Source organism: Trichechus manatus, unplaced genomic scaffold (assembly GCF_000243295.1).
Source record: "Trichechus manatus latirostris isolate Lorelei unplaced genomic scaffold, TriManLat1.0 scaffold00133, whole genome shotgun sequence".
In the NCBI taxonomy this organism is placed as follows: Eukaryota; Metazoa; Chordata; class Mammalia; order Sirenia; family Trichechidae; genus Trichechus; species Trichechus manatus.
In genome coordinates this window covers 7,500,587-7,528,199 of record NW_004444069.1, presented here as the reverse complement: position 1 = coordinate 7,528,199, position 27,613 = coordinate 7,500,587, and the positions used below count along the sequence as shown (strand labels likewise).

Below are 27,613 nucleotides of genomic sequence, written 5' to 3'. Positions count from 1 at the left end.
GCATCATCATCACCATCGATTCACAGAAACATGGAACAGAAGTGGGATTCTCTTACTATTAAGTCACATGGCTTCCTATCTCCCTCTGTAAAACACCGCGGTTAGATTTTATGATCTCTAGGACTTCACCACTCAAAGTGTGGTCCCTGAACCAGCAGCATCAGCATCACCTGGGAGCTTTTTAGAAAGGATGAATCTCAAGCCCCACCTCTGACCTACTGGATCGGAATCGGTGTTTTAACAAGACGCCCAGGTGATTTATAGGCACATTGGCATTTGAGAAGCCCCACCCTAAGGTTCTTTCTCCTCTGATGTTCTGTGAACTGTGACGTCTGTATGGAGTTAAGGGTCACTCTCTGTGACGACCATGTAACTCCTACATGCTCTTTTCTAACCATTCCACTGAAGCAGGCCTGGGAGAGAAGTCCTTCCTCCCTTCTCAGGAGTATCTTCTTGTCTGCAGAGGTCGAGTGCTTCTCAGACTACATGGCCCTGTGGATCCCGAGGAGCCATGTGGAGGGCTTGAGGCAGTGGCTGGGCAGAACACTGCACTTGCCAGGTAAGGGACGGTCGTTGGCTGGGCAGGGCCTTTGTCTAGGGAGAGACAGCCCCCCCGCCCCCACCTTCTGTGTACATTCCTCACTCCCTTTGTGTTGCCTTTCCTCTGTCTGGAATGTGCTTCCCCATTGTTCAGGGCTGGTTCTTTCCTGTCATTCAAAACTCTGCTCCAATGCCACCTCCCCTGAGACGCCTTCCTAATTCTCTATCTCAAGTACCCCCGCCCGCCCCCAGCCACAATCTCAGCCTATTTTCTTCTCAGCACCCATCACTACTTCAAATGATTTTCTACAATTGTTTGCTTACATGCTTGTCATCTGCATGCCTCCAACAGAAGGCAGCTCCATGAGGGCAAGGCCCACGTGTTTCTTGTTTATTACTGAATTTCCAGAATGGAGAACACCGCCTGGTACTTAGGAGATACCCAACAAGTATTTGTTGAATCAAGCAACAGCCTGGAACTGTAGTAGATGTACCTATTTGCTGCTGATATGCTCTGAAATCTAAATCACCCAAGAAAAGAAGTGGACATGAGGAAAAAGGGGCAATTCTTACACACTTGAAATGGGTAGCCATTTCGTGCTTGGTGGGGGAAATAAACCAGTAAAAACCAATTGGTGTTGAGTCAATTCCGACTCATGGCGACCCCATGTGTGTCAGAGTAGGACTGTGCTCCATAGGGTTTTCAGTGGGTGATTTTTCTGAAGTAGATCAGCAGGCCTTTCTTCTGAGGCACCTGTGTGGACTTGAACCTCCACCCTTCTCCTTAGCAGCTGAGCATGTTAATCATTTGTACCACCCAGGGATGGGGGGCAGGGATAGTAGGGGGATAAAAAAAACCCAAACCCATTGCCGTCGAGTCGATTTTGACTCATAGCAACCCTATAGGGCAGAGTAGAAATGCTCCATAGGGTTTCCAAGGAGTGGCTGGTGGATTCAAACTGCCAGCCTTTTGGTTAGCAGCTGTAGCATGCCACAGCTCTCAACCACTGCACCACCAGGACCCCAGTGGGGGGATAGCACACCTAAAATAGCAAAAACAAGGGAATAGTGTCATAGAAACCTTCCAGCCATGAACTTGCCAACAGAAAAATTAGGAAGAGGGCCACGAGGTGATTACCTGGGACTTTCTGGAAGGAACAAGGGTAGAGCGATACCTAAGTGACTGCTTCCCTCTGCATCCTCCATTGCCAAGGGCTGTAGAACAAGCCCTCAGCGTTCTTTTCCTCTTTTTCACAGGAAGAGAGAAATTGAGGAGAGTGGCTTCTTATCTCTCCCAGAGTCTAGGGAAACCTCTCAGGGGCCCTGTTCACTCTGGAAATTCTTGAAGCACTTTCTGAGAGTGATGCGGCTTATATCTGGCCTGGGAGGGTCAGCCGCTGAATGGCCATGACGCCTCGGGAGCTGTGTTCGTGTATTAAAAGACCACTTTTCGAGGAGAAATGCTGTGGATACATTAAGCTGTCGCTTCTTCTTTGGAGGGCCATTATTAATGGAAAACAATAGATTAATAGTTTTAAAATGCTTGTTCAATAAGTAATTTTTATGGCTCTGGATAGAGCCCATTAAACATTTCTGTGTGTTATTATAAAGAAGTTTTAAGCGTAAAATCATAAAGTCAATAATCAGAGAATTAGTCACAGCGGCCAGCCACAGGCCATTAGTTCTAGGCCCTGTCAGAGAAACCTGTGGCTTTCGCGGGTGAGTTTTCATGTCACTCGGCAGTGCTGGCAGCGCCAGGTGGGGATGGAGAAATGACAGTGCCTGCTGCCTTTCATAAACTTGGGGGGACAGCAAGCAGGTGTGAGCAGCAGGGTGCCAGGCAAATATTTACAAAGTGCAAACGTGAATGCAAAACGAAAACGATCCAGGTCAATTTGCACATCCAGACTGAAATACTTTATTTCCCCAGCGAGAGCCTGCCTCTGCCAGGGGCTCGGCCTTGATCTCTTGCTAAAGATAGAGGTGGAAGCTGCGTGCTTTTAAAAGAAGGCAGCTCACCCAAGAATCCCCCACAGAAAGGCTTCCAAAGCCGCTTTCTGAAATAGCATATTCATCTCTCAGCAAATACTCAATTAAGAGTCAAGTATTTGAAAATGAAACAGTGAGCTTTGAAAAATGGCTTTTAAAAAAAATCCCGACCAAAGCAATACAAGTTAATTACGGAAACTAGCAAAAATCCAAAGAAGATAATAAAAACTACCCGTGATCCCTCTACCCAGAAATTTCACTCTTTATTTTTTTACTCATTCAACAAATGTTTATTGAGAACCCTCTATATGCTAGGCACTTCTCCAGGTAATGATCGAAACAGACAAATACCCCTGACCCCATGGAGCTGACATTTGGGCGAAGGAGGCAAACTATAAGCATAATAAATAAGTAAGTTAGATATTAGGTTAAAAAAACCCACCAGTTGCCTTCGAGTCAACTCTGGCTCATGATGACCTCATGTGTGTCAGGGTAGAACTGTGCACCATACATAGGATTTTCAATGGTTGATTTTTTTGGGAGTGGATCGCCCAGCCTTTCCTCTGAGGTGCCTGTGGGTAGACTCCAACCTCCCACCTTTTAGTCAGCAGCTGAGCATGTTAGCTCTTTGCACCACCCAGGCACCCTGGATGGAAGGCAGTAAGTGCTACAGAAAAAGAAAACAGGAGAACAGGATAAGGGCAATGTTAACAGGGCAGTCAGGGTGGGCTTCATTGAGAAGGTGATACTTGAGCAAAAACTTGAAGGAGGTGAGGAAGTGAGAGAAAAGAGTGCCAGGCAAAGGGCACAGCCAGGGTAAAGGCCCTGGGGTAGGAGCGTGCCTGGCATGCTTGAGACATAGCAGGGAGGCCGGTGGGGCTGGAGAAGGGTGAGGGAGATGAAGAGAAGTGGGCCAGGGGGCCAGGGAGGTGAGGGACAAATCGCGAGGGACCTTCAAGGACTTTGACTTTTACTCTGAGGGAAAAATGGGAAGGTTTGAGCAGAGGAAGGACATGATCTGACCTAGTTTTTAACAGGATCTTGCCAGCTGCCATGTGGACAGTAGACAGTAGCAGTGAAGGAGGAAGCCAGGAAACAGGAGAAGAGGCAGCTGCATAAACCCAGGACAGAGTGGGGAGAAGGGCCAGACTCTGGATGGTATTTTGAAGGTAGAATCAATGTGTTGATGTATAACTTTCCAGGCCTTTCCCTGTTAGTGTTATCTTTAACCACTACAAGCAAGAAGCTTCTGGGCAGAGCAGCCCTTTGGTTTATACCTGGGTATCTGAGATTTCTGACTTCGCCTGGGGAAGTAGCCTAAGGAAGCCCCACCCACATTTCCGTCCCTTTCCCCTTACAGGGACCTGGAGGACCCCCGGACGCCTGGATCCTTTTCTTGCCAAATGTGGCTACTTCCTGCATCCCGACCCCAATGGCGACTTCATTTTTCGAGCTCTGTACTCGGCCTGCTTTGTGCAGAAGGAGGTGGGTTTAGGAAACATTTTTTATAGGGCGACTTGAAGCTGTCTTTTGGAACGTTTCCATTCGGGGAGACAAAGAGAGCTAAGCCTGAGCACAGATGTTAGGTAAGGAGGCATTGTACCATTATTCCTCTGTAGAAAACTACCCCATGCCTGGCACTGAGCTGAGGGAGACAAGTGGGTGAGACGCAGGCTCTGCCCTCACAAAGCTTACAGGCATAGACATCAAAAGCCATGTTAACCCAGCTCAGATGCTTCCTCCTCCAGGCAGTCTTCCTGTTAGCAATCACTCCTCCTCTGTGCAATGCACCTGCTCTTATCACTGCACCTGCCCCCCACCCCCTGCTCATGTAGCTATCTGCCGACTAGATTTGGAGTATTTAACCTATATCTGAAACGTTGGCCTCAGAACCTGCCATACCGTAGGTGCTCAATAAGTGCTTAATAAAGTGAACAAATGGCGCTATGGAGTTCAGCAGAGGCTGAGTTACCACAGAGCTGGTGGAACGGAAGATTCCAGGCCCCCCACTTGCATGGACTCCTTAGGTGTTCACAAGAGCTTTGCCCAAACATCACTTGACAGTTGACAAAAATTAGCTCCTTTGACCTTCAGAACTGTCTCATAGGAAGACTTTCTTATTTCCATTTTACAGATGAGGGGGTTGAGGTTCAGAGGAGGCAACTGACTAAGCCAAAGGCACAGGGCATGTGGCCATTACTGGCTCCGAATTCAAGATTAGGTCAGGCTCCTTCTGCTACCACATGACCTTTGTAAAATTTGCAAAAGTGAGGTATTTGTGTATTCTGTTTCTTAAAGAGCCCCCCCCCCCCACCAAATTGCCTGAGCTCCAGGCCCCACACGACCTTACCCGAGGGAAAGCTCAGTCAAGGGAGGGAGCTTGGGATCTGGAGTCCAAGCGGTAGTCCTATGCTAGTCAGATGGAGACAGGGGGAGCTGATGCTTCCTGGGGTGGGGGAGCAGGTGGGGGAGGAGAGGCTCTGGTGTTAGCAGGCTGATGGCCTGGGGGCCTGGAGGTTCAGCTTCTACCACACTCTTGTTGCTTTAATCCCACTCCCTGGCTCCTAAGAGGGTGTAAATTGCCCCAACATAAACAACCAAACTAGTCGCTGTTGAGTCGATTCTGACTCATGTCAATCCCTTGTGTGTCAGAATAGAGCTGTGTTCCACAGGGTTTTCAATGGCTGATTTTTCAAAAGTAGATTTCCAGGCCTTTCTTCCGAGGCACCTGGGTAGACTCAAACCCCAACCTTTCTGTTACCAGCTTTGCCCTTAACAGTTTGCACCACCCAGGGACAAACAGCTCCATGGACCCTCTTATTTTTCTTTTTCTTCTCACCTCCATTTCCTCTTTGCTTCATTTCTTTACTCCTTCCTTGTCCAAGCCCAGAGTTCCTCCTGAGTGGAGTTTAGGCCAGAAGAGGAGGAAGAATCTACAGGAACTATCCTATTCCTCCGCTTTCTCTTCCTCTCTGCCATCACTCCTCCTCTTTGGCACCCCCTCCCACACACACCCTTTTCAGGTCCCCACCATAATTCTTCCTCTGTGGCTGAATGAGGTCAGCCCCATGTCCTTTGTGGGACTTGCTGGTTTGACATCTCTGAAGCCCCATGTTATATACATCCAAGTTCCGGAAGGAGCCCAACCTGATCATAATTGAATCCAGTCCCAAGAATGGCTGTATGCCATGTGCCTTTGGCTTAGTCACCTCCTCTGAGCCTCAACTGCCTCATCTGTAAAATGGGAATAAGAAAGCCTTCCTATGAAACAGTCTTGAGGGTTGAAGTAGCAAATTTTTGTTAACCGTCAAGGGACGATTGGAGGATTTTCTCGTTCTGTCTGACCAGACTTAAACTTCCTGAAATCTACAAATGTCCCCCAACCTCAAAGGCTTCCGTAGTAGGGGCTGAACTGCCACAGCCCAGAAGCCAGACTCAGATCTGAGTCCCTGCTGGCCTCGGGCCCTCTTCTGTGAGACCTGCCGACTTTGGGACAGTTAGTGTTAATCACTTTTGCTGTGAATAGTCACTGACCTATAATTGCAGCCTATTAACTGTATTTCCCTCTTTCATTTGCACACATGAATCTCATCCTATTTCCAGAAAGCAAATTACAGGTTGGAAATCAGAATATTTCAGAAAAGGGTAAGAAGGTTGGAGCAGCGTGATGGCTATGTAATGAAGTGTCCGATGACTACGCCAAGCCTGGGCCAAGTGTGCGTCCACTGCGGGCCTACATTCGTCCAGGTAAAGGGCTCAGAGGTCTGAGGGGCATCCCAGGCGGGGATTCCCTCCAAGGCCAAGGCCGGAGGTGGGGCCTCTGAGCCCAGGAGGTGGCCCCAGTGGAGAGGTGGTGGCTGGAGATGCAGGGTGGCATTGTTCTGCTGGCTGATGTTTGTGGCACTCACTGGGCGGTGGGTACCACTAAGCTTTCACCCGTGGTATCTCCTTTCTCCCCCATGCCCAGGTTTGTGGGAGAGAAAGGTACAGGGGCAGAAGGGGGGTGTCTGAACAACAAGAGGTGAGATAGGATTGCAGAGTGGGGAGGAAAGGTCCCTGAACTACAGTATTGTTCTCATCCAGGGGACAGTGGGAGGACCCGGGCTATCAGCCAAGCCACAGAATTGTGTTCTGTGTTCTTGCCTTCTCTCTGGATTAAAGAAACTTGCTATTTCGGATGCCCATTCTTGACCCTGGGTAATGTCAAAGAATTATAGACTTTTTGCCATAAAAGGGACCTCCAATCCAATCAGGTGTAATGTCCCCATTTTAAAGGTTAGGAAGTGGAGGTTTCTTCCAAAGTCCAACTGTGAGCGCTTTCACTGCCTTGGGGGCTCCTTGAAGACAGGTTTCTCTTTAGCCCCAGGAGAGCCTCTGTGAGCTAAAAAGGCTTGGTGGGAGGGGGGTTACAGATTCAAATGCCTGCAGAGGCCGAGCCCCCATCAGAAATGAGTGGGCAAGACAGAAGCGGGGATAAAGAATCCTATTCCTGTCTTTATTTATTTAGCGAACACATACGTACCACTCTGTGCCAGGCACTATTGTAATCGCTTCACAAATATCAGCTTACTTCATCTTCACAGCAATCCTAAGCAGTTGGTGTTGGTGTTGGTTGCCTTCGAGTTGATTCTGACTCATGGCAACCCCAAGTGTTAGAGAGTAGAACTGCTCCATAGGGTTTCCTTGGCTGTAATCTTAATGGAAGCAGATCTCCAGGCCTTGGTACTGCTGGGTGGGCTACTATTACCCCCATTTTACAGATAAGCAAACTAAGCCCAGAGAGATGAGGAAGCTTGCCTGAGGTCCCCCAGCTGGTGATGGCAGAGGTGGCTTTGACCTGGCAGAGGGTAGGGCTGTGGCAAGCTGGAACAACCATGTCCCCCAAACTCAAACCCCCCCCAGAGAGGTGCCACCCCACCCGTCCAGTTTCATCTTGTCAAATTTTCCAACTTTTCAAAGAAACTAGAAATCTGTAATTATATGTAAAATCTCCTAATTTCAAAAAGTTGACTTAATTTTTTTCTTTAAATACTGCATGGCTCAAACAAAACATGGTGGGCTGAATTTGGCCTGAGTGATGCCAGTTTGCAACCTTTGCTCAAGAATATGAGGAACATGGGACTAAGGAAGGAAAGAGGAGAGAGAAGGGGAAGGGAGAGAGGAGGAAAGAAGGAAAGAAAGGAAGAGATTGGAGCAAAAAGGCTGCTAATAACAATTACCATTCACTCAACAAGCATTTATTAGTGGTTAGGTGCTATGGCTGCTAACCAAAAGGTCAGCAGTTCAAATCCACCAGGTGCTCCTTGGAAACTCTGTGGGGCAGTTCTACTCTGTCCTGTAGGGTCACTATGAGGCTGAATCGACTCAACGGCTACAGGTTACGTGTCAGGCCAGGCCGGAGCCCTGGTGGTGCAGTGCTTAAGCACGGGGCTGCTAACCAAATGGTCGGTGGTTCAAATCCACCAGCCACTCCTTGGAAACCCTATGGGGCAGTTCTACTCTGTCCTATAGGGAAACTATGAGTCGGAATCGACTCTATGGCAACGCCACTAAAAAAGAACATCATGTTTGGTAAAGTGGATAGTCAGCGAAAACACAGAAACCCTCTATAAGATGGGATGGTACGGTGTCTGCAACAATGGGCTTAAACATATGAATGTTTGTGAGGATGGTGCAGGACCAGGCAATGTATCATTCTGTTACCCATAAGGCCACCATGAGTCAGAGCTGACTCAAGACAACTAACAACAGCCGTGCTGGTTCAGTGGTAGAATTCTCGCTTTCCATGCAGGAGACCCGAGTTCGATTCCCAGCCAATAAACCTCATACACAGCCACTATCCATTTGTCATTGCAGGTTTGTGCGCTGCTATGATGCTGAACAGGTTTCAGTGGAGCTTCCAGACTAACTAGGAAAAAAGGTCTGGCAATCTACTCCCCAAAATCAGCCAATGAAAACCCTATAGCTCATAATGGTCTGATTTGCAACCAATCATGGGGACGACTCAGGACCGGGCAGCATTTCATTAGGTTGTACATGGGGTTGCCATGAGTCGGGGGCAACTTGACAGCAGCTAACAACAACAACATGTCAGGCACTGTGATGGTGCCAAGAGAACAATCTTGGATATGACATGGTCTCTTGCTTCCAGGAAGAGCTTATAGTTTGACTCTTATCAGGTCTGAATTTAAAAACTAGTGTGTGTATACGTGGGGGTAGGGAGCCACAAACCACTGCCATCTTGGACAGCTGGGTAGACCTCTCTGAAACTCATTTGCCTCCCAACCTTAAGGAGCAGGGGCTGAGTAGACAGGGCTTTCTCTGCCCACCCCTCTTCTCAGTGGCACACAGAGGCCATGCCAACCCTGGTGTTGGTCCTCATAAGAATTACTGGGCCCTACCCCAGAATTCCATCAGGACTTGGGTTTGACATTTCAGGGCTGGTTATTTCTCCCTCTGCACTGGGCCTGTTATTCTGGGAGCTGCCACCAGGGGGCCGATGTTGCCGATGTCCGGCGGCTCTGGGCCAAGTTGCTGAGAAAAGCGGGACCCTCTCTGTCCCTATAGGCCCTACCTTTGCAGCTCGGACTCCCGAATCCCCACCATCTTTCACCACCTAAGATGTCTGAGCGTGCAACAGCCCCGCTTGCCGGAACCGGGACGCAGCACGCGGCAGAAGCTGGGTCTTCGCTACCCCACTCTCCTTCACCCCTCCCCCCGTCCCAAAACCTCATCGAATTGACTGATTCATTCCTCGTGGCTTCTGCAGCCGCCGCTTCCATGGCTGGACCTTGAACTTGCATTAAGTTTTAATTAAAGCCGTTTCCCCGGCCTTGCCCTTGGCTAAATGCAGCTGTGGGCACAGGGCACATAGATATTTAATACTCTGCCTCTCCCCGCTGATGGCGCAGGGTGCCCAAGGGTGTACCCGAGCCGTGCCCCGCACGCAGCCATCCGCGCGCTCGTTTAAGTGTGCCCACAGGTCCCGAGCAGTAGGCCGGCAATAACTATTCATTGCCCGGGGTTAAGTGTGCCCAGGGGCACCCGTAAACTCAATGCAGTGATTAGCGATTGCTCCCAGCGCAGGCGACTGGAGGTCCTGCGGAATGTCCGAGGGCCCTAAATATAGCCTCCCCCAGCCTCGCGGGCACGGCATTGAAGGGCACCGGCCGCGATCGAGGCGCTCACCATCCAGCCTGTCCTGCTTTTCTTTTAGCACACCTGTTTCCCTCCTTCTGCAAGCCCAGACGCCGGGGCTCCCCCTCTTTTCCTCCAGGTCGCAGTGCACCCGACTGGGACGTGGGAACAAAGGCACAAGGCTTTGGGGGTTGAAAGGGAACACGCCGAATCATCTCCTTTCCAACACCAAACCACAGCATCGGTCCCCATTCCGCCCTCTTCCCTCCCAAGTGAAGGCGGCACGTCCAAAGACAGGGAAACCGCGGAGACTCACCTAGGGCTCCCTCTGCTGGTAGGAGGGGGGACCGCTCTTCCGGTGAGGGAGCAGCAGAGCCGGGGACCTTAGGAGTCTGAGCCACCTTGGGGGGCCTCCTTTCTGCTGGTAAAGCAGGAGCCCTCTCAGCCCGTGTGGAGGAGTCAGGGAACTTGAGGGTTGTCAAGGTGATCCATTCATCTCTGGCCTCAGTTTCCCCTTCTTGTACGCCAGGCGTAGGCGGATGGTCTCTGAGGGGCGCTTTGCTGGTCTGTGACTCTCTCCTTGTGCCACGACCTCCCTGCCCAGGTCTGAAGCAAAGGCAAAGGGGAGACTGGAGAAAGCAGAAAGAATCGAGAGAAGAGCTCGGCTAGGTGGAGGGCGCCACTGGCTGCAGCCAGAGCTCCAGGGAAGGGTCTCCTCTGTGAAATGGGAAGAAGGGTGCTACCGGCAGGGGTCACTGCGAGGCTCTTCCGTGGGAGAGTGACCAGCTGTTTCAGTGTGCCCCAGACTGTCCCGGTTTTGGAGTCCTCTCCCCAAAAAACCAAAAACCAAAGTTGTTGCCTTCAAGTCAATTCCGACTCACAGCAACCCTATAGGACAGAGTAGAACTGCCCCATAGGGTTTCCAAAGAGTGGTTGGTGATTTCGAACGGCTGACCTTTTGGTAAGCTGCCGAACGCTTAACCACTGCACCACAGGGCTCCCCTGGGTGGTGCAAATGGTTAATGCACTCGGCTGCTAACCAAAAAGTTGGAGGTTCCACCTGGAGGCACCTCAGAAGAAAGACCTGGTGATCTACTTCCAAAAAATCATCCACTGAAACCCTATGGAGCACAGTTCTACTCTGACACATGCGGGGTCGCCATTAATGGGAGATGACCTGATGGCAACTGATTTTAGTATTGAAAGTCCCACATCCAGGGAAACCCTTCAGTACTGGACAAATTGGGACGGTTGGTCACCCCAAGTGTGGTGCCATTTGGTGAGAGTGCTCAGTTCACAGACTCACTCTCTCAACCAATGGTTGTTAGACCGGAAACAGAATGAAAAAGGGCAAGGAAGAAATGAGTGAGCTAGGGAGAAAAGCAAGATGGAAGAGGAATCTGGGGAAGCAACCCCAATGGCAAGTGAGCCCTGAGTGGCAGCCCCACTGCACGCACAGCCTCTCTTGGCTGCACCAGCTGTGCCCGGGACCCCAGCTGCCCCCTCGGCTGGGCCCAGGGCAGCAGCTGAGGCAGCGACATTTCTCTGGGTCTGTTGACACTCAAGTCACAGAACATAAATGATTTTCTTGTCTTAATGAGCAAACAACCCGGCTGGCACCTCTTTCTTGCCAGCCTCCTGCTGGGGTAATTGCCAGCTCTTATGTGCTTAGGCAGAAATGTTTACTCACTCACCTTTCTTACCGCTTGCCAGGGAGATGTTGCCTCCTCTTTGTTCTGCAGGTCTCACGGCCACTGCCCCTGGGAAGCTCCAGTGGACAGGTAGGTGGGGCAGGAGAACTTTCCCGAAGGTGGTATCCCATTCATGTAGGCCTGATGCTCAAAGGTGCTCGGAGGCGGAGAGTTTGCATTCCCCTGCCCTCCTTTAGAGAGAATCAGTGGACAGTGCCAACTCTTCCAGGGTGGTGTCTTCCCAGTAGTAATGTGACGCCTCCTGGGACCTTCCAGGCAGAGATCTGAGGCCTACCAAGAGGAACCCTGAGAAGGGGACCCCCGCTTTGGGTGGGAGGTTGGGCTGGAGGCCTCAGAGTTCCTTCCCACACAGATTCTCTGTTTGGGGACTTTAGTGACGGAGAGCTCACTTCTGTGCAGGGCCACTCATTTCCGTATTGAACAGCTGTTTTCGGAACTTTCCACTCGCTGCCTTTTCTCTGCAGCCTCCCAGGAGGAGCCAGTCCCTTCTCTGTTTCACTTCCTTTGGGATATTTGAAGCCAGTGAGCATGCTCTTCCTCAAGTCTTCTCCCGAATTCCTCCAGCCAGTCCTCCTAGGATGGGAGCTGGGGACACCTCCCTTGCCTTCTCCCACCAGCCAGACACCCACCTTTATTTGAGGCCCTGATGGCCAATGTCCTAGTAACCAAAAAACCCTAACCCACTGTCATCAAGTCAATTCCAACTCATAGCGACCCTATAGGACAAGTAAAGCTGCCCCCATAGGGTTTCCAAGGCTGGCACATCTTTCTCCCATGGAGTGGCTGATGAGCTCGAACTGCTAACCTTTTAATGCTTAACCACTGTGCCACCGGGGCTCCAATGTCCTACTAAAGCATGGCAAGTGGAACTGAGGACAAGATTCCAGGGGTGCCTGACCTGGGCTGAGTATGGGTTGACTGGACGACATTGCTGTTGGGCTAACAGCTCATTCATTGTTCCTGCCGCATTGTGCACCTACTATGTGCCAAGCCCTCCCCCAAGAGGTTTGCTCCCCAAAAGTACAAGAAGTGGAGGTGTCCAGTTTGCCTTCCTCCCCGAGTGGCCTGCCTACCCTGCCTCCCGGTCCTGCCTATCCTCCCGATGGCCTGTCACCTTCCTGAGTGTCCTCTGAAGTGTCCCTACTCCTCACCCCCCAGTGACTGGCTCTCCCTGGCCAGACAGTTTATGAGTGGGTTCCTGTGTCTCTAGCCCCCATGGCTGCTGTCCCTTCAAGGGGAGCTGGTGGCATCCCTGGAAGATGCCAGCCTGATGGGATTGTATGTGGACATCAATGCCACCTCCATCACCATTCAAAGCCCAAGGCCAGACCTTCTTCAGAGGCAGGAGGTGAGTGGTGGGCAGCAGGCCCTGCCAGGGCAGGGGGCTTCCGAGGCAGAGGGCTCATCCACGTGCTGGTGGAAGCAGCGGCGAGGCCCTGAAGAACGCTTTGCTGTACCTCTGGTGCCGATTCAAATGTCCACCTGTGAGGCTGGACAGATTTAGGCAGGCAGCTTTGAAAATTGGGCCCCATTAGTGTAAAGTGCTCCACTCAGCAGATGAGGGGCTTCTGCAATCATGTATTCTGCTCGTACTGATCATGGTGGCAGGAGCGTAATTACCGTCTCCTTAAATAGCCCAAAGTTGCCGTGTAAGAGAAGACAGCTCACATGACATTTGCTCTGAGCTCTCTTCTTGCTAAAAATATCCCAGCAAAATAATATTTCCTGGTTGCAGCGGGAGCAGTGGTCCCTGGCCTGGGCTCCATAACACTTGGGGGTTAATCCAGGGAGTGGTCCGAGGGTGGGAAGTGGAAGGGCTCTGTGGAGGGAGTTTGCTCTGGAAAGAGCAGTGTTAGAAGCCACAAGGGGACACTCCTGCCCCAGCAGGTGCTGAACACCTCCACGGAGCTCCTGCCCCTCTGGCTGGTCAGTGGCTACTCGGCCTATTCTTTAGAAGTCACTTGCCCACCGGGTAAGACGCAGGAGCGCACCTAGTGTCCACCCTTTCCAGCTTCATCACTATCTCGTCTAGTGCTCCTCCCTCCTCTGGGCACCTTATTTTCGTGGATCCCACCTCACCTCTCCTCTTCTTAGCCCCAGCCTTGGCTGGGCATTTCTGAAATTCTTGGGACAAAGAGGAGTTTGGTCTTGCTGGAGAGGGTGGTGGTGTGGTGGAGGGGCGGGATGTGGAATATGGACGAAAGTAGAATCATCAGCTAGGGTGTCTCAGCCTGTGGTCTCCAAGCTCCTAGGAGATCCCAAGATGGGATCCAGGGAGTCTGAGAACGCTGGGAACTATCCACAAAGGTGGGAGAGGGTCTGCGGCCTTCATCAGACTCTCCAGGGCTCTAGGGTCTCACCGTGCCCCGATCTTGATCATGCATATTATAACCATTTTGTTCAGCCTGGTATGACACCATTACTGTGTGCCTTATGTAATATAGAGAGGCTGAGAACCTGGAAGACCACTTCCTATCTCCAGGGAATTTCAATTCTAAAGAACTCTGTGCAAAATTAGGTGGAGCAAAGGCTTTCTCCTGTGTGGGCAGATCAGCGATGACTAAGACTTCACATTCATATAGAATTTTATTATGAAATGAGTTTCACAATCCTGGCTCTGGTGAGTTTAGGGCATTGGGGATGGTCTCGCCAAGCCCCAAGACATCTCTCCTCCTGTTCATGATGTTCGAAATCCCTTTATTTGGAGACAGATGCTTTCATTTAGCAACTGCAGAGCTGGCTTAAAATGCCCCTTGAGAGAGCTGACACAACTAAATTCTTGCTAAAGTGTAAACAACTGATATGAGTTGTATTTCTTAAAAGCAGCTTTGGTAATGGAAGGGGCACCAGGCTAGGTCACTGAGGCGGAAGACAGTCTTGGCAGAGACATTTCAGCAGTTTCTCGGGCAGCACCCTTCCTGGCATTGTTTTCCTTATTGACCTTTGCAAATGGCAGGATCACCTGGAGTTTGGGGATGACTTTTTTTTTCTCTTCTTCACGAGTGCAGCCAAGTTCCAGCACAGACAGTTGTGCCAGGACACCGAGGAATCTCATGTCACTGACTTGTGCTGGCCACAGGCCTGGCCCCTGTCTAAGGTCCTGTCTACATACTCAAGGAGTGTGTATTTTTTGTGCCGTGTGTCCTTCCCCATTCCAGTGTCATCCCGGTCCGAGTTGGAGGTCTTAGTTCATATCCCCAAGCAGAGACTGGGTCTGGTCAAAAGAGGTGGCTACTTCAAGGAAAGCCTGAGCCTACAGTTCCTCCGAGTCCACCAATCCAGCACCTTCACAGTTACCGAGAGTCGAGATTTTGTGGTGGTCAGCATCCTGGCAGCTGAGGTGCTCCGGGTCCAGGTCAGTGTCCTGGTGACATCTGCAGTCCTGTCCCTTCCTGAGGCTCCTTCTCTTTTGGGTCACTGATACCATGTGGGGTCAGAAACAGGGAGAGCAGATCTGTGGGACTGGCTGAACACGGACCTTGGCTTGGTAAGCCTCTGAGGCTAGGCCCTCTTGCCAAGCTAGTTCCTTGGGCACAGAATGCACCCTGTCACATGGAACTAATTCCTCGTTGCCCCACAGCAATGCCAGGAGGGCCAAGGAGCCCCAGGAACACAAGCTTTCTATAGGGTAGACCTGAGCCTGGAATTCAAAGAGATGGCCACCCCAGTCCTCTGGACAGTGGAGAACTTCTTTCGATGTGTAGGTAAGTGAAGCACCATGAGGGTGTGCCTGCTTGTAATAGGCACACGCTGCATGAACCCCTTTTCCTTGGCCCTATGATTTTTTCTCCTGTGATAAGGCATCCCTTCCTGGGCCCGACATGTCCCACACCTAACCAAGTAAACAATGGTGTTAGTCACACTGGGGGGAACTGGGGGGGCATGGGAGCGAAGTGAGGGCATAGTCACTGATTCTGGAGTTAGACTGTTGGGCAGGGGAAAATGACTTTCGAGCCAGCTGCAGGACCTCAGTGACTCACTTAACTTTGTTGAGCCTCAGTTTTTTCATCTACTAAATGGGTGTAATATATAGTACCTGCTTCATAGAGCTGTTGTGAAGATTGGATGAGAATGGAAGTGAGGAGCTTAGAAGAGTGTCTGGCACAAGATGAGTGATTTCCATTTTAATCCACCCAGAGATTTCTGTGTGGTCCCCAGTTCTTCAGGTCACTTAATAGACAGCTCGAGTACTTGACAAAGAGTAGTACATGATGCAATTTATTTCTCAACCCAAGAGAAAACATCGAAACATGGTGTGTGTCCTCTGTGCCAAGATGCTGAATTCTCATCTTGAAAGGGGCTTTGGGGGCTATGTCCTCGGTGAAAGCACAGCTACCAGACAACCTGGTATTCACACATGCAAAACCACCAGGAGCAAAACCCATTGAAATACAGCATAAGGAAATACACATAATTCACAAACGATGTCGATCACTTTCATCTTATAATCCCTAACTGTCCTCAATAGAAGACAGACGTGAAGGAGATTTAACTCAGATGTTAATAGTGCAAGAATGCCCCGTTACCAGGATATGATGTTTCGGTTTTAAAGATTAAAAGGGGGACTGCCTACCACATCTAGCCACAAATTTAGAATTAAAAACAAAGGAAAAGGCAGCATGGGGGAGGGTGGTGAGTTCAAACATTCTGTTAAAAATGGAAATGTTTCTTGAAAGTTTTTATACATTTTGGCTGTTTTTATTTTAAATCTCCTGCAGCTATGACACTGATTTCCAAAAGGGAGGGCTAGAAGTTTATCCGACAAAGATTCACTAAGTGTTTAGTGCGTGAGGCCCTGGCGGGAGCAGAGGGCACTAAATTCAGTCCTTACTCTCAAGCAACGTCCAGTCTGGAAGGTGAGATAAGAAATGTCCAGAGAATTAAGATGGAAGGCAGGCAGGCCTAGGAGAGATGCCAAACAGCTGATGATCTTTGTCCTGGGCTTTGAAGAGAGAGTAGGTTCTTGATAGGGAGATAGTGAATAAAATACAGAAATAGCTCAGCAACTGCAATAAAAAACATTTTAGGAAGATTTTTTTTGCCTCTCTGGAAAGATTTACATGGGGAAAGAATGTTCTCTTCCTCGTTTTATTAATTTAATATCAGCAGCCACAATAAATCTCTCCTCTCCCTGGTTCCCAGCACACCTTCCCTGCACCTCCCCTGCAGCTTCTAGAACTTTCCATTCTGACTATAGTTATTGGTGCAGTGTCTTGTTTCTCCCTCTGGTCTGTGAACTCCCGGAGCTGTGTCTTGTTCAGCTTTTGATTCTTCCCTGTCCTTATCATGCCGCCGTGCCCATGGCAAGCCCTTCATAAGTGCTTGTTCGACTGAATATACTCACTGGGAATTTTTGAAAAATGTTTTAGGCAAAGAACATTTCTCTGGGTAAATATATGACTAGAAAGTTGAAATAGTAATATGCTGGGATTGTCTTAGCTCACTATGGTTACAGATTTTTTTATAGGGTCCTGCTACCACCGCACCCCCCCCCCCCAAAAAAAAAAGTGGTTAGAGCCTTTAGGACAAATTCTACTTATTTAAGATCATACATGTTAGGAACAGTGGAGGAAATGGAGTGCCCAGCCTGGAGAAACTAAGGGGTGGTTTAGCTATGAAGTCCTTCGGTGGTGCAAACAGTTGACACGCTTGGCTGCTAATCGAAAGATTGGCGATTTGAGTCCACTCAGAGGCACCTTGGAAGAAAGGCCTGGCGATCTACTTCTGAAAAATCAGCCACTAAAAACCCTGTGGACTGCAATTCTACTCTGATACACACAGGGGTGCCATGAGTCAGCATTGAGTCCACAGCAACTGCTACTGGGTTATCTATAGCTGTTTTCACATTTTAAAGCAGGGGCCACAGATGGAAATGCCTCTAGGGGTCAGGCAGGGAACGTAAGAGAATGAGGTAGCCTGAGGATAGCAAACCCCCATAGCTCAAGTGTAGGCTGATAAACAGTAGCGATGCTCTCAGTGTCAGGTGATGATAGGGAGTGGTGAGGACTCCCGTGAACTGGAAGTCTCCAGACCCCTGTAAAGACAGCAGCAACTTCCTTCCAAACCAGCTGCCTTTGAGTCATCTCTGACTCATGGTGACTCCATGTGTGTCAGAGTAGAACTGTGTTCCATAGGGTTTTCAAGGGCAGGTTTTGGGGAAGTAGATTGCCAGGCCTTTCTTCCAAGGTGCCTCTGGGTGAACTCGAACCGCTAACCTTTGGGTTAGTAGCCAAGCGCATTAACCGTTTTTACCACCCAAGGATTCCAGCCCTTCCTTAGCTGGAGCCAATGCCTGCCTGGCAGGGAGGCAGGCAGTGTGGCCAAAGCTGACTTTCCACAAGAAGCTGGAAACCTGGCTCGCTATATAGAAAAGCTCCCAATTTAAAATATTTGTAAATTAATTTTAAAAATAGCTAAAACACTGCAGGGCAAACCAAACATATCTAGGGGTTGCATTTGACCTGTGCGCCAGAATCTGTAAGCTCAAATCCAGGGGTTCCCAATTGGGGGTGGTTTGTCCCCCAGGGGACATTTGGCAATATCTGGAGACATTTTTGGGTATCACGATTGGTGGAATGGTACTGGCCTTTGGTGGATAGAGGCCAGGGATGCTGCTATACATTCTACAAAGCATGGGGCACCTCTTCCACACATAACAAAGAATGATCTGACTCAGAATGTCAATAGCACCAAGGTTGACTCTAACTTGAAGGGGTGCAGGTGATGAGCACTGCCCGAGTCTGCGTGGTCCCCAGGGCTGGGCCGATGTACTTGGCCTCACAATAAAGAATGACTCAAAGATGAAACTGGCTGGTGGCATTTGATCGGGGCGAGGAGACCGGTCAGATACTCTTTGCAGAAAACCTGAAGTTCTGTGATTCAAAAATATACTTTCATGCCCACCTATCCTCAAAAAGGACTCTGAGTCAAAGGTCTGTGAAATCCAGCCCATGAAGACAGTTCCTAACCCAATGCTTGAATGTGGCCTCTGAAGTCTGCGTGCCTGTCTGTATAAAAGGGGATACACATGGCTACTACAGAAGAGGGTGGGAGGATTGTGCTTCGTTAGGAGGAGGGCTGATCTCAGCTTCCTTTCCGGCAGGTTCAGGGACGGAGTTGCCTGCCTCAGCTGCCACGCCAAGGACTGCTCCCTCCCCCGAGTCCCCAGGACCAGAGACTCCTCCAGCAGGTATGCCATCTGCTGCCTCTTCTCTCTTCCAAACTGCAGGGTCAGCTGCCTGAGGGGGCCTTGGGGAAGAGCTTTCTCAGGCCTTGTGTACTGGCCTTCTGATGGACTGCCCGGTGCAAGTCCATCTCTGTATCCTCTGACTACATTTCCTCCAAGTGACCAGCCCCACGAGGCAGAGGTGGGCAAGCCCCGTCTCTTTCAACTCCGTTTCCTCCAAAGAGAGCCCACCCTGACCCCTGGTCGTGACACCTCCTCAAATTAAGAAGGTTCCCCATAGAAAGTTGGAGATGCCAAGAGCTCCCGCCTGAGGGCACCCCTTGCCCCGATGTCCTGCCTGCTCTGCAGCCTCCCAGTGCCTTGAGAGTGGTTAGAGGAGGAGGGTCAGAGGCTGTGCGCAGAGGGAGGAAGCCCAGACATCCCCCAGGGGCCCTGAGGCGGGACCCCCAGGGCCAGGCTGGAGAACCAGCTCCCATGGGTCCTTCTCTGGTCCGCAATCCTCAGGGTGTGCGAAGCCCACATGCTCTTGTTCTCAATGCTTTCTCTCTCTCCACTGCTCTCTCACTGAAGAAGGGGCTTGGACTACACCTGCAGATGGCCAGACCTGTGGGAAGAAGCTGGGCGTCCACTGTCTCCGATTTCCCCAGGACGACACAGGCTCATCAGGGCCCCCAGCCCTCCTGGGGGAAGCAGGGCTCCCCGGAAACTCCTTGCCTTCAACTATGCCCTCCTCAGAATCCACAAGAGCTGTCCAGGCTAGCTCTGTTTCCCCAAGTCCAGTCTCCCCAGCCCCCCCGGCCCTGGCCATGCATTTGTCCTCAGAAGTCACCCTTCCTCAACCACCGCTCTGGAGGTTTGAACACTCTCAAGTGTCCCCAGTCTCAGGACCATCTGTCACCCTCGCTGAGAGTCTTAGAACTGTAAGGCCTGAGTGGGGCTCCACCCAGCCACCAGGAAGTCCCCTTGTGCTGGGATGGTGGTCAAGGGAGGATATGGCTGCAACAGAGCCCATCCCACGGGAGCCTGACCAGGCCAGTGAGGAGTTCCAGCCATTGATGAGGCCCTCAATGACCAGCCCTACTAAAGAGGCATCGGGTTCCTGTCATTCCCCCAGGGGGCCCCAGGAAACATCCTCCATAGGGGAGGCCACTGGGCTACCCCAGAAGGGGTCTGACTTGCCCCAGGAGGGAGCTGGAGGGCACCTGGACCTGTGGTCCCCAGAACCCCATCAGGACACAGAGGTGCCAGGACTCACCACCCTGCTGGGAAGGGTTACCCCTTTCACCATCCCAACAGTGAGCACACCCAGGGTGTAGGGGCAACAGCTAGACCCCAGTGCCTCTCCAGGGGCCTCAGGACCTGAGCCCCCTGGAAGGCACCAGGTGGACCCAGCAGAACCCGTTCCCTCCCTTCTTCTTGCTGAGTGGCTTCCAGTGGAACACAGCTGCCTGACAGCTCGTCTGCGGAACCCTCTGGCGTCCACCTCGATGTGACACTCTGTCCCTAGCCAGGTGGTAGAGGGGGAGAAAGGGGAGGCTACACACACATCCAGTCCTTCATCTCTGCAAGCAGGGAGTCAGTCCATAGACCCCCACAGAGATGTCCTCCCCTAGCCTGGTGGAGCTTGGACACTCTTCCCCTGCTGGCCAGGGAGCCTCACCCCAACAGGAGCCGATGGAGCCCATGTTGGCAGCCAGCCCTGAAAGTCAGGGCCCCCCACACACACCTCATAGCATCATGGGAGGGGCTTTCTGAGGGCTCCCCCTTGTCAGGCCTCCGTGGAGGCTCCGAGGATGAGTCCTGGGAGCCCCCAGGGGATGCCAAGTGCAAAGACGTGGGGGTAGTGTTTGGGCCTCCCGGAGGGAGCAGGATATGAAAGCAGGACCATGAAAGTGCTCTCCCCAACCTGCCCAGCTGTGTCTCCTTGCTTTCCTGCTCCCTGGCTGCGGTCAGACATCAACGTGATGGGTGCCAGCTCTGCAGCCGGGCTGCTGGGACTCAAGTCCCTTCCCTCTTCAGCTGTGTGACGTTGGGCACATCACTCACCTCTCTGTGCCTCAGTTTCCTAATCAGTCAAATAAGCATGAACAACAGTTCCTCCCCAATGGGATTTATGAGGGTTAAGTGAAGCAATGGCCATAAAGCCTTCAGCAAAGGGCCTGACCAGCATGTGCTCAGAACCTGTTGCCATCCTTATGTTGCTATTGCTGCTGGCCGCTCCCAGCCCAGGCAGAAGGGACAGTTGCTCACCCAGAAGAGTAGGAAGGCCTGTCACCGTAGTTCAGACATCTCTGGGGGTGGTGGTGATAAGATCCTGTGGTGGGTGGACCCCAGACCTCAGGGGACTGTGATCCCAGGTCTCTAAAGGACCCTATAGGGAAGGGGGAGGATTGGGATATTATTACTTCATTTTTGTTACTAACCACACCCTTCCTCCAGCTTCCACGGCAGCAGCTGGCACCCTGCTCACTTTGGCCAACCTAGTAATCCCCAGTGACCCCCAGTGCTCGCCAGCTTTCTGCCCACTAGCCCGGCCTGGCGCGACTAGCCATGGCTGGGGCACAGTGGCCTGAGCCAGAGCATGGCCCTCAGTGCTTCTCTGGGAGACCCCCCTGCCAGGGCGAACCCATCACTGAAGTGGGATTTGAAACGCAGCCAAGGCAAGGAGGCCTCCGGCAACGCCCGGAACGCGCACAAAATAAATAAATAATCAGGGTTGTCTTGGCTGATAAACGGTCTCTACCTCAAAGACGACTTCTCCCCCCACCCCCACCCACTGCCCCCTCCTTCCTCTTCTCTGGGCAGATCCATCCCAGGCAAAAGCTTAATAGCCCCATTTAAGGCTTTTCCTTTTCACCACGGAATTGAGCTGCTCCTGCCATTACGAGGTTTTCAGCTTCTCTCTGAAATCAAATTACTGACTCCATTTAATTTTTTAAAAGCTCGGATGGTTTCCCTTCTTGAATCGAAGCTGTGACTCCAAGGCCAGCCCCGCCCCCGCCCACCCTGCCAGGCGTTCCCCTGCGGGCAGCGCTGCCCAGGATGGCAGCCCCCCGCCAGGGCAAGCCTGACACCTAGAGGGGAAGCCGGCAGCAGGAGGCCCGGCCCTGGCTGGTGCCCCAACCACGTGGGGAGAGCAGAAGACCTCAGCCTCCCCCAGGCCTCAGTCAGGAGCACATGACTTCGGGGGTACAGCTTTAGAGGCTGGTTTTCCCAGTGGTTAGTGCCCAGCATGGATGTAATGGGCTCATTGTCTGGGGGTTCCCCAGACTCCCAACTGCCTTCCCATAGTGCAAGCCCTGGACCTCATCACTCAACAAATGTGTATGGAACACCTCTTCTATGCCAGGCACTGGTCCAGCTCTGTGGGGGCAGCGCTGAGTCGGACAGAGAAAGTCCCTCATCCAGGAGCAAAAGTTCTAGTGTGTCCATGCGTGTGTATGTGTGCATATGTGCAATGTGCGTGCATGTGTGCAAGTGCATGCCCATGTGTGCATGTGTGCGAGTGTGCGTATGTGTATGTGCGTGAAGAGCGGTGGAGATTGACGATAATTCCAGATAACGCTGAATGCTCTGGAGAGACCAAAACAAGCAACTTGGGTGGGGAGCGGCTTCTGGGCTGCTTTGGGTGGGACCGTCTGGGGAGGCTCCTCTGAGAAGATAATGCTGACGCAAAATGGAGGCAGGACCTGGTGGAAGGGCATCCAGGCAGAAGGGAGGGCAAGTACAAGGCCCTGAGGTGGGTTGCGGAGACAAAAAGTAGGTCGGTGATGCTGGATGGAGGGAGCAGGAGGAAGTAGAGGGTGGAGAGGTGAGCCTGAGGGCTTGCACGCCACAGGCAGGAGTCTGGATTTTATTCCAGCCTCAATGGTCCTCAGGCAGAGGAGCAGCCTGTGATCGATGCTTTAATAGGCTGACTGGGGAGTGGATTTCAGAGGGCCAAGAGCAGCAGCAAGGGGACAGGGGACAGGGGACCTGGATGAGAGAGTGGGAATGATGGAGGGTCGACCCAGCACACTGCAAGGAAAGGTGATTCAAAGAGTTTGTCTGGTGAGCGGCTTGTGCCAGCCCTGCATCCAGACGACACAGTAGCGGTGGCTGCCAGGTGAGGCTTGAGACATAATACATCTTCTATCCCACAACACTGCGAAAGGCTTCCTGCTGGGGATGAGTCTCTCTGTCTCTCTTTGCCTCTCTGTCTCTGTCTGTGTCTCTCTGGTTGTCTCTGTCTCTTGTTTTGTTTTTTTTTTCTGTCTCTCTCTGTCTTTTTTTTTTCAGTCTCTCTGCTTCTGTCTCTGTCTGTCTGTCTGTCTCTATCTCCCCCACCCCTTCCCCTTCTCCTTCTCTGCAGAACGCCCCATCTTTGGGAGATGGTAAACCAAGGGCAAGAGAGAGGAGAGAGAGAATCCTATAAACTGACCCTTTACCAAGTCCTTCCCGTGTTTAACCAACCTGCGCCCTTGGAGACAAGACAAAGGGAATCAAGTTAATGAAATCACCAGGCTTCACCTGGCATAAATGGCTCTTCACCCCCAGTCGAGCAGCGATTTGCAAGGCGGAGAGGGTCTGGGCATTAACTGTTCTGGGCACTCTTCCCAGCTCAGCGCACCACGCAGCTGGAACAAACCACTTCACTTCTCTTCCTTCACCGGCTCCAAACCCGGCTGGTCATGTTTAATTAGAAAGTGCTCGGGTTTAATTAGAAAGTGCTCCTGTTCTCCCCCAAGACATGACAACTCCAGATCTTGACGAGGGTTTCGGGTCACCTGTGTGGCCCCTGTGCCCCTCCGGGCCCCTGCGTGCACGTGTGTGAGTGTTTGCCTTGCCTCGGGGGTGTCTAGGTTTCCCACTGAGACCTCCGAGGCCTTACAGTCATTTGTTTATGGCTGATGCATCTGCCATCAGTCTGCACATCCTGGCACGGGGTGACTCTTTCCCTTGGGGCCAGCGCCCTGCTGGGCGGAGTCTCAGACAACCAGGGCCATTGGGGGGTTAGGTGTCGGGTGGCTGCCCACCCTCAGAGCCTTGGATTCCCATCTTCTTTCCTCTGCTTTGACCCTGTGCATTTATTGTGCTTCTCTGCTGTTACACGGAGCCACCAGATCCAGTCTAGTTTCCCTTTTGGTTTTTCCTCCTTGACCACAAAACCTATTTTCATGCCCTGCCACAGGCACACTCATTGGTTCTTCCTTGTTGAGGGTCCCAAATTCCCAGATTCTGGATGTTTCCCACGGAAGGCTTCTTCCATCGCAGCACGCTCGTTCAGCCTTCGAGGCAAGTCGCTGTTAAGTATTTGAACATTACTTAAACCGGAATGGTAATCATCAACTTAGTAATCCTCCAAATGACAGCAAAACCAGAGAGGAGGCAGTGTGGTGGCAAGACCTTTCTTCTGGGTGTCGGGAGACCAGCTCTACCCACCCACGCCCTGTGACCTTGACAATCGGCTCACTTCTCTGAGCCTCAGTTTCAGCATTGGGCTGTTTGCAAACAGGAGTGGGTAGCCTGGCTATATCCAACCTGGTGACAATGTGGGGTCATCCCTTGAACATGAAGGTGGTGAGTTAAGGGTCACAAACACAGCTCTGCGAGAACCCTCACTTCTGCAGCTCCATCCTCCCAGGTCAGCCCAGTCCCACACCACCTATCAACGATTGGGCTGATCGAAGGTCTAGTGTCTCGGGGTGGGGCCTGCCCGTGACATCAGGCCATGCCAGGTGGGATGATATGAACAGATGCTCCTCCTTGCTCTACATGAAGTCCTAGCTCCTCTCCCCACCTAGGCTTGGCCTCCCAGATCTCAAAGCCCTCAGAGCAGCAGTTCTCAAAGTGAGGCCCTCAGAGCAGCAGTTCTCAAAGTGAGGCCCCCAGATCAGCAGCATCAACATCACCTGGGAACTTCTTAGAAAAGCCAGGGATGGTGCTCAGCAGTCTGTGTTTTAACAAGCCCTCCAGGTGATTTGGATGCACAGTAAAGCTGAGAACCACTGCCTGGGAGAATCTGTGCCTGGGCCCCTCCCCAAGGCCACGGATTCCTCTGCTTCCATTATAGAAGCAGATTCTGTCAGGTTCGAATCCTTGCTGAGAATTTGCATTTCTAACAGTTTCCCAGGCTATGCTAATGCTGCTGGTTAGGGACCAATTCTGAGAACCATTAGCAGAGGCACTCCTTCACCTTTGTAATAGATTGTCTAATTAGCTCCATACCCAATATTTTAGAACAGTGATTCTCAAAATTCATTATACATGAGAATCACCTGGGGATCTTGTTAAAATGTAGATTCTGATCCAGTATATCTGAGATGGAAACGAAAATTCTCAGCAAGGGTTGGAACCGAAAGGAATCGGTTTGAAGTCCCAATCCCTGACGTTTATAAAGCTTACCCAGACTTTTGACCTCCCTTGCTCACTGCATCTAGCACCATTGCTTTGAGGAAGGCATTGCTCTTCCCGTTTTACAGATGAGGAAACTGACGCTCAGTGTCTTGCTCAAGGTCATACAATTAGTAGGTGGCAGCAGGAACCCTGGCCTTCTCATTCCAAAGCAAAGGTTCTGTCTCCGACACCTTGAGTATCCGGGGCCCCTTCAACCAAAGGAACAAACGCATGTCCATAAACGAGGAAGGAAGCCCCACCCCCACCCCCACAGCGCTTCCAGCGCTCTCTCTCCCTCGATTTCCAGTTGCAGCCCCAGGAGAAATCATCCAGGAAACATAAATTTTGTTTGGCGGCTAAGAGCTCTGAAAGCAGTTCCACGTCAGGGAGATGGGACTTTATTTCTCAATGAAATAGGCTTTTTATGGTTGGAATAAAAGTGCCAGGGGAGCCTAATGCCAGGAAGTAGCGAGCACACTTGATAAACTTCTTTGGCCAGGGTGGGGCTGCCCGGGGGTGGCGGGCAGAGCCGTCCACGTTTCCAGGTGCGTGTTTCTCCGCAGGTTACAGCCTTGTAGGAGACCGGGGTCCTCCGCCGAGACCACGCAGCTGGAGAAGATCTGACCTCTGGACCCATGCGAGCTTCTTCGCGGGGCCGCTCATCCTAGGAGAGGGGCTGCAGTGCAGAGAGCGGGCAGCAGGGGGCAGCATATCCCACCATTCCAGCCCTGCCTAGTGGGCGCTGCCGGAGGGTGGGGGGTTGCGGGAGGGGGTCTCTGAGGGTCAACTCTCAAAGGAGGTCAGCAGTGACCCTCTCCTGCAGACTTTCCTCGTCCCTTCAACACTTTCCACCCCAGCCCTTTCAGAGCAAGACAGTTTGTCACCCTGATTCTGTCCGTAGCCATGGCCCCAGATTCAAATCATAATGGAGGTGGGAGTAGTTGGGGAGTGGGGCTTCTCCATCCCATTGTCCACCCTGTGGTCAGTTTCTTCACGCTTCTTCGCCCTTTGCCTTTGACCTGATTAAACCCTTGATTTCCTTCTGAGGGGCTTCTTGAGGGGTCTGGTGTGTGTTTGGGGGGGGTGGGGGGTGGCTTTTGTGGGGTTGGGGCACAGCCTTCATGGCCACCGGGGTAGGAGAAAACCCTGAAGGACAAAGAGAGAAAGCGCAGAAACCTCTTCATTTGAGAAGGTGTGTGATTGGCAGGTTTACGGCCTCGGGAAGGTGCGTGGTATTCCGCACAATCAAGTCATTTTTAAAAATAATCTCCCTGCTTAAGTCGTACACGCTGCTAATTGCATTTTAATAAGTCTCTTAAAATCTTGCCATATTTTTTAATATCCTAATATTAGGTAAGTGATTGCGGGGGACACTGGAGGGCATGGGGAGTTTATATAACTGGAGGGAGGGCTGTAATGAAGCTTTATGGGGGGGGTGGCAGCCACCACGCTGCCTGTGATGTGTGTGTATGTGTATGTATGTGTCTGTGTCTGTATGACATGTGTGTGATGTGGGGAGGTGTGAGTATGCGTCCATGTGGGAGTGTGTATAATGTGTATGTGTTTGTGTGTGTGTCCACAGACCTGGCTTCCTCTGTCTGCAGCCCTGGATGGCCAGCCTCAAGATGGAGAAGCCCACACCCATCCCTTCTTCAGCTGCAGTATCAGAAAGCGCTTAACTCCTCTGCTATCTCCAGGTCTGGCAAATTCTCTAGTCATGGGGTGGAGACAGGCTTCTCCCCTTTTGATTCCCTGGCCCCAAACTAGAACATCTGAGCTGGAAGGGACCTTTGACTTAGCTCATCCTATCGTTTGTTCTAAGGATGAAGTTCCTAAGCCCAGAAAGGCCATGTGACTTGCTCAAGGTCATGGAATGGGAGGTGGACTAAGGGGCAGAGGAAGACCACCGTTGTTCTCCTTCTCCTGGTCCGGGGGCCTGGGTGGTCCCGCTCACAGTGTCCTTGTGTATACATTGCTTGTTTTAACCTCACACTGGTCAGTGACACGGTGAGGTGTGCGTGTGGGAGGGGGGGAATTGCCATTTACTGAACCCTTACTACATGCTAGAGGCCTTGGGTGGTACAAACGGTTAACGCTGCTAGCTGAAAGGTCCACCCAGAGGCACCTCGGAAAAAAGCCCTGATGATCTGAAAAGTCACAGCCATTGAAAACCCTGTGGAGCTCAGCTCTACTCTGACACATATGGGGTTGCCATGAGTTGAAGCTGACTTGGCTACAACTGGTACTAGTACTGGTACTACATACCAGGCAATTTGCTGAGCACTTTCCCCCAAATAATCTTAGGGGGTAAGCACATTAGGGTCCTCAGTTGGTCCCACAGCTAGTGAGTGGCAACGCTGGGATCTGAACCCGGTAGGCGGACTCCTGTGCTTGGACTCTTAACTGTGATTGGACAAGAGGCTGAGCTGAGGCCACAGCACTTCTGGCATCTTCAGGCTGAGGATGGTGAGGACCGCGCTGGAGCAGCAGGGAGACTGGCACAGGGCTGGGAAGCAGGAAGTTGGGTCCTCGTCTCTCTCTTGCTCTCCACCCTTCCATTACTACAGGGCAGGGTCCCAAGGCAAAGGGCAACATTGCGCCTTTTCTTTCGGGCCTCCACTGGCCCTGGGCTTTCTCCTTCCTCCTCCTCCTCCTCTCTACACGCCACCCGCCC

The 27,613-nt window shown here is 51.6% G+C and overlaps 1 protein-coding gene across 1 annotated transcript; it reads left to right on the top strand.

The window, feature by feature from the left end:
• The first annotated feature begins 471 nt into the window (after window positions 1-471).
• On the top strand, window positions 472-25,675 carry CUNH1orf127 (chromosome unknown C1orf127 homolog). The gene is given in 13 exon segments (XM_023739416.1): window positions 472-559; window positions 3,890-4,014; window positions 6,133-6,276; window positions 11,409-11,447; window positions 12,589-12,726; window positions 13,266-13,350; window positions 14,537-14,733; window positions 14,959-15,082; window positions 18,481-18,591; window positions 19,133-19,243; window positions 19,246-19,876; window positions 20,178-20,269; window positions 25,503-25,675. Coding segments are annotated over 13 exon segments (2,043 nt in total). The 5' UTR covers window positions 472-486.
• Window positions 25,676-27,613: the final 1,938 nt, after the last annotated feature.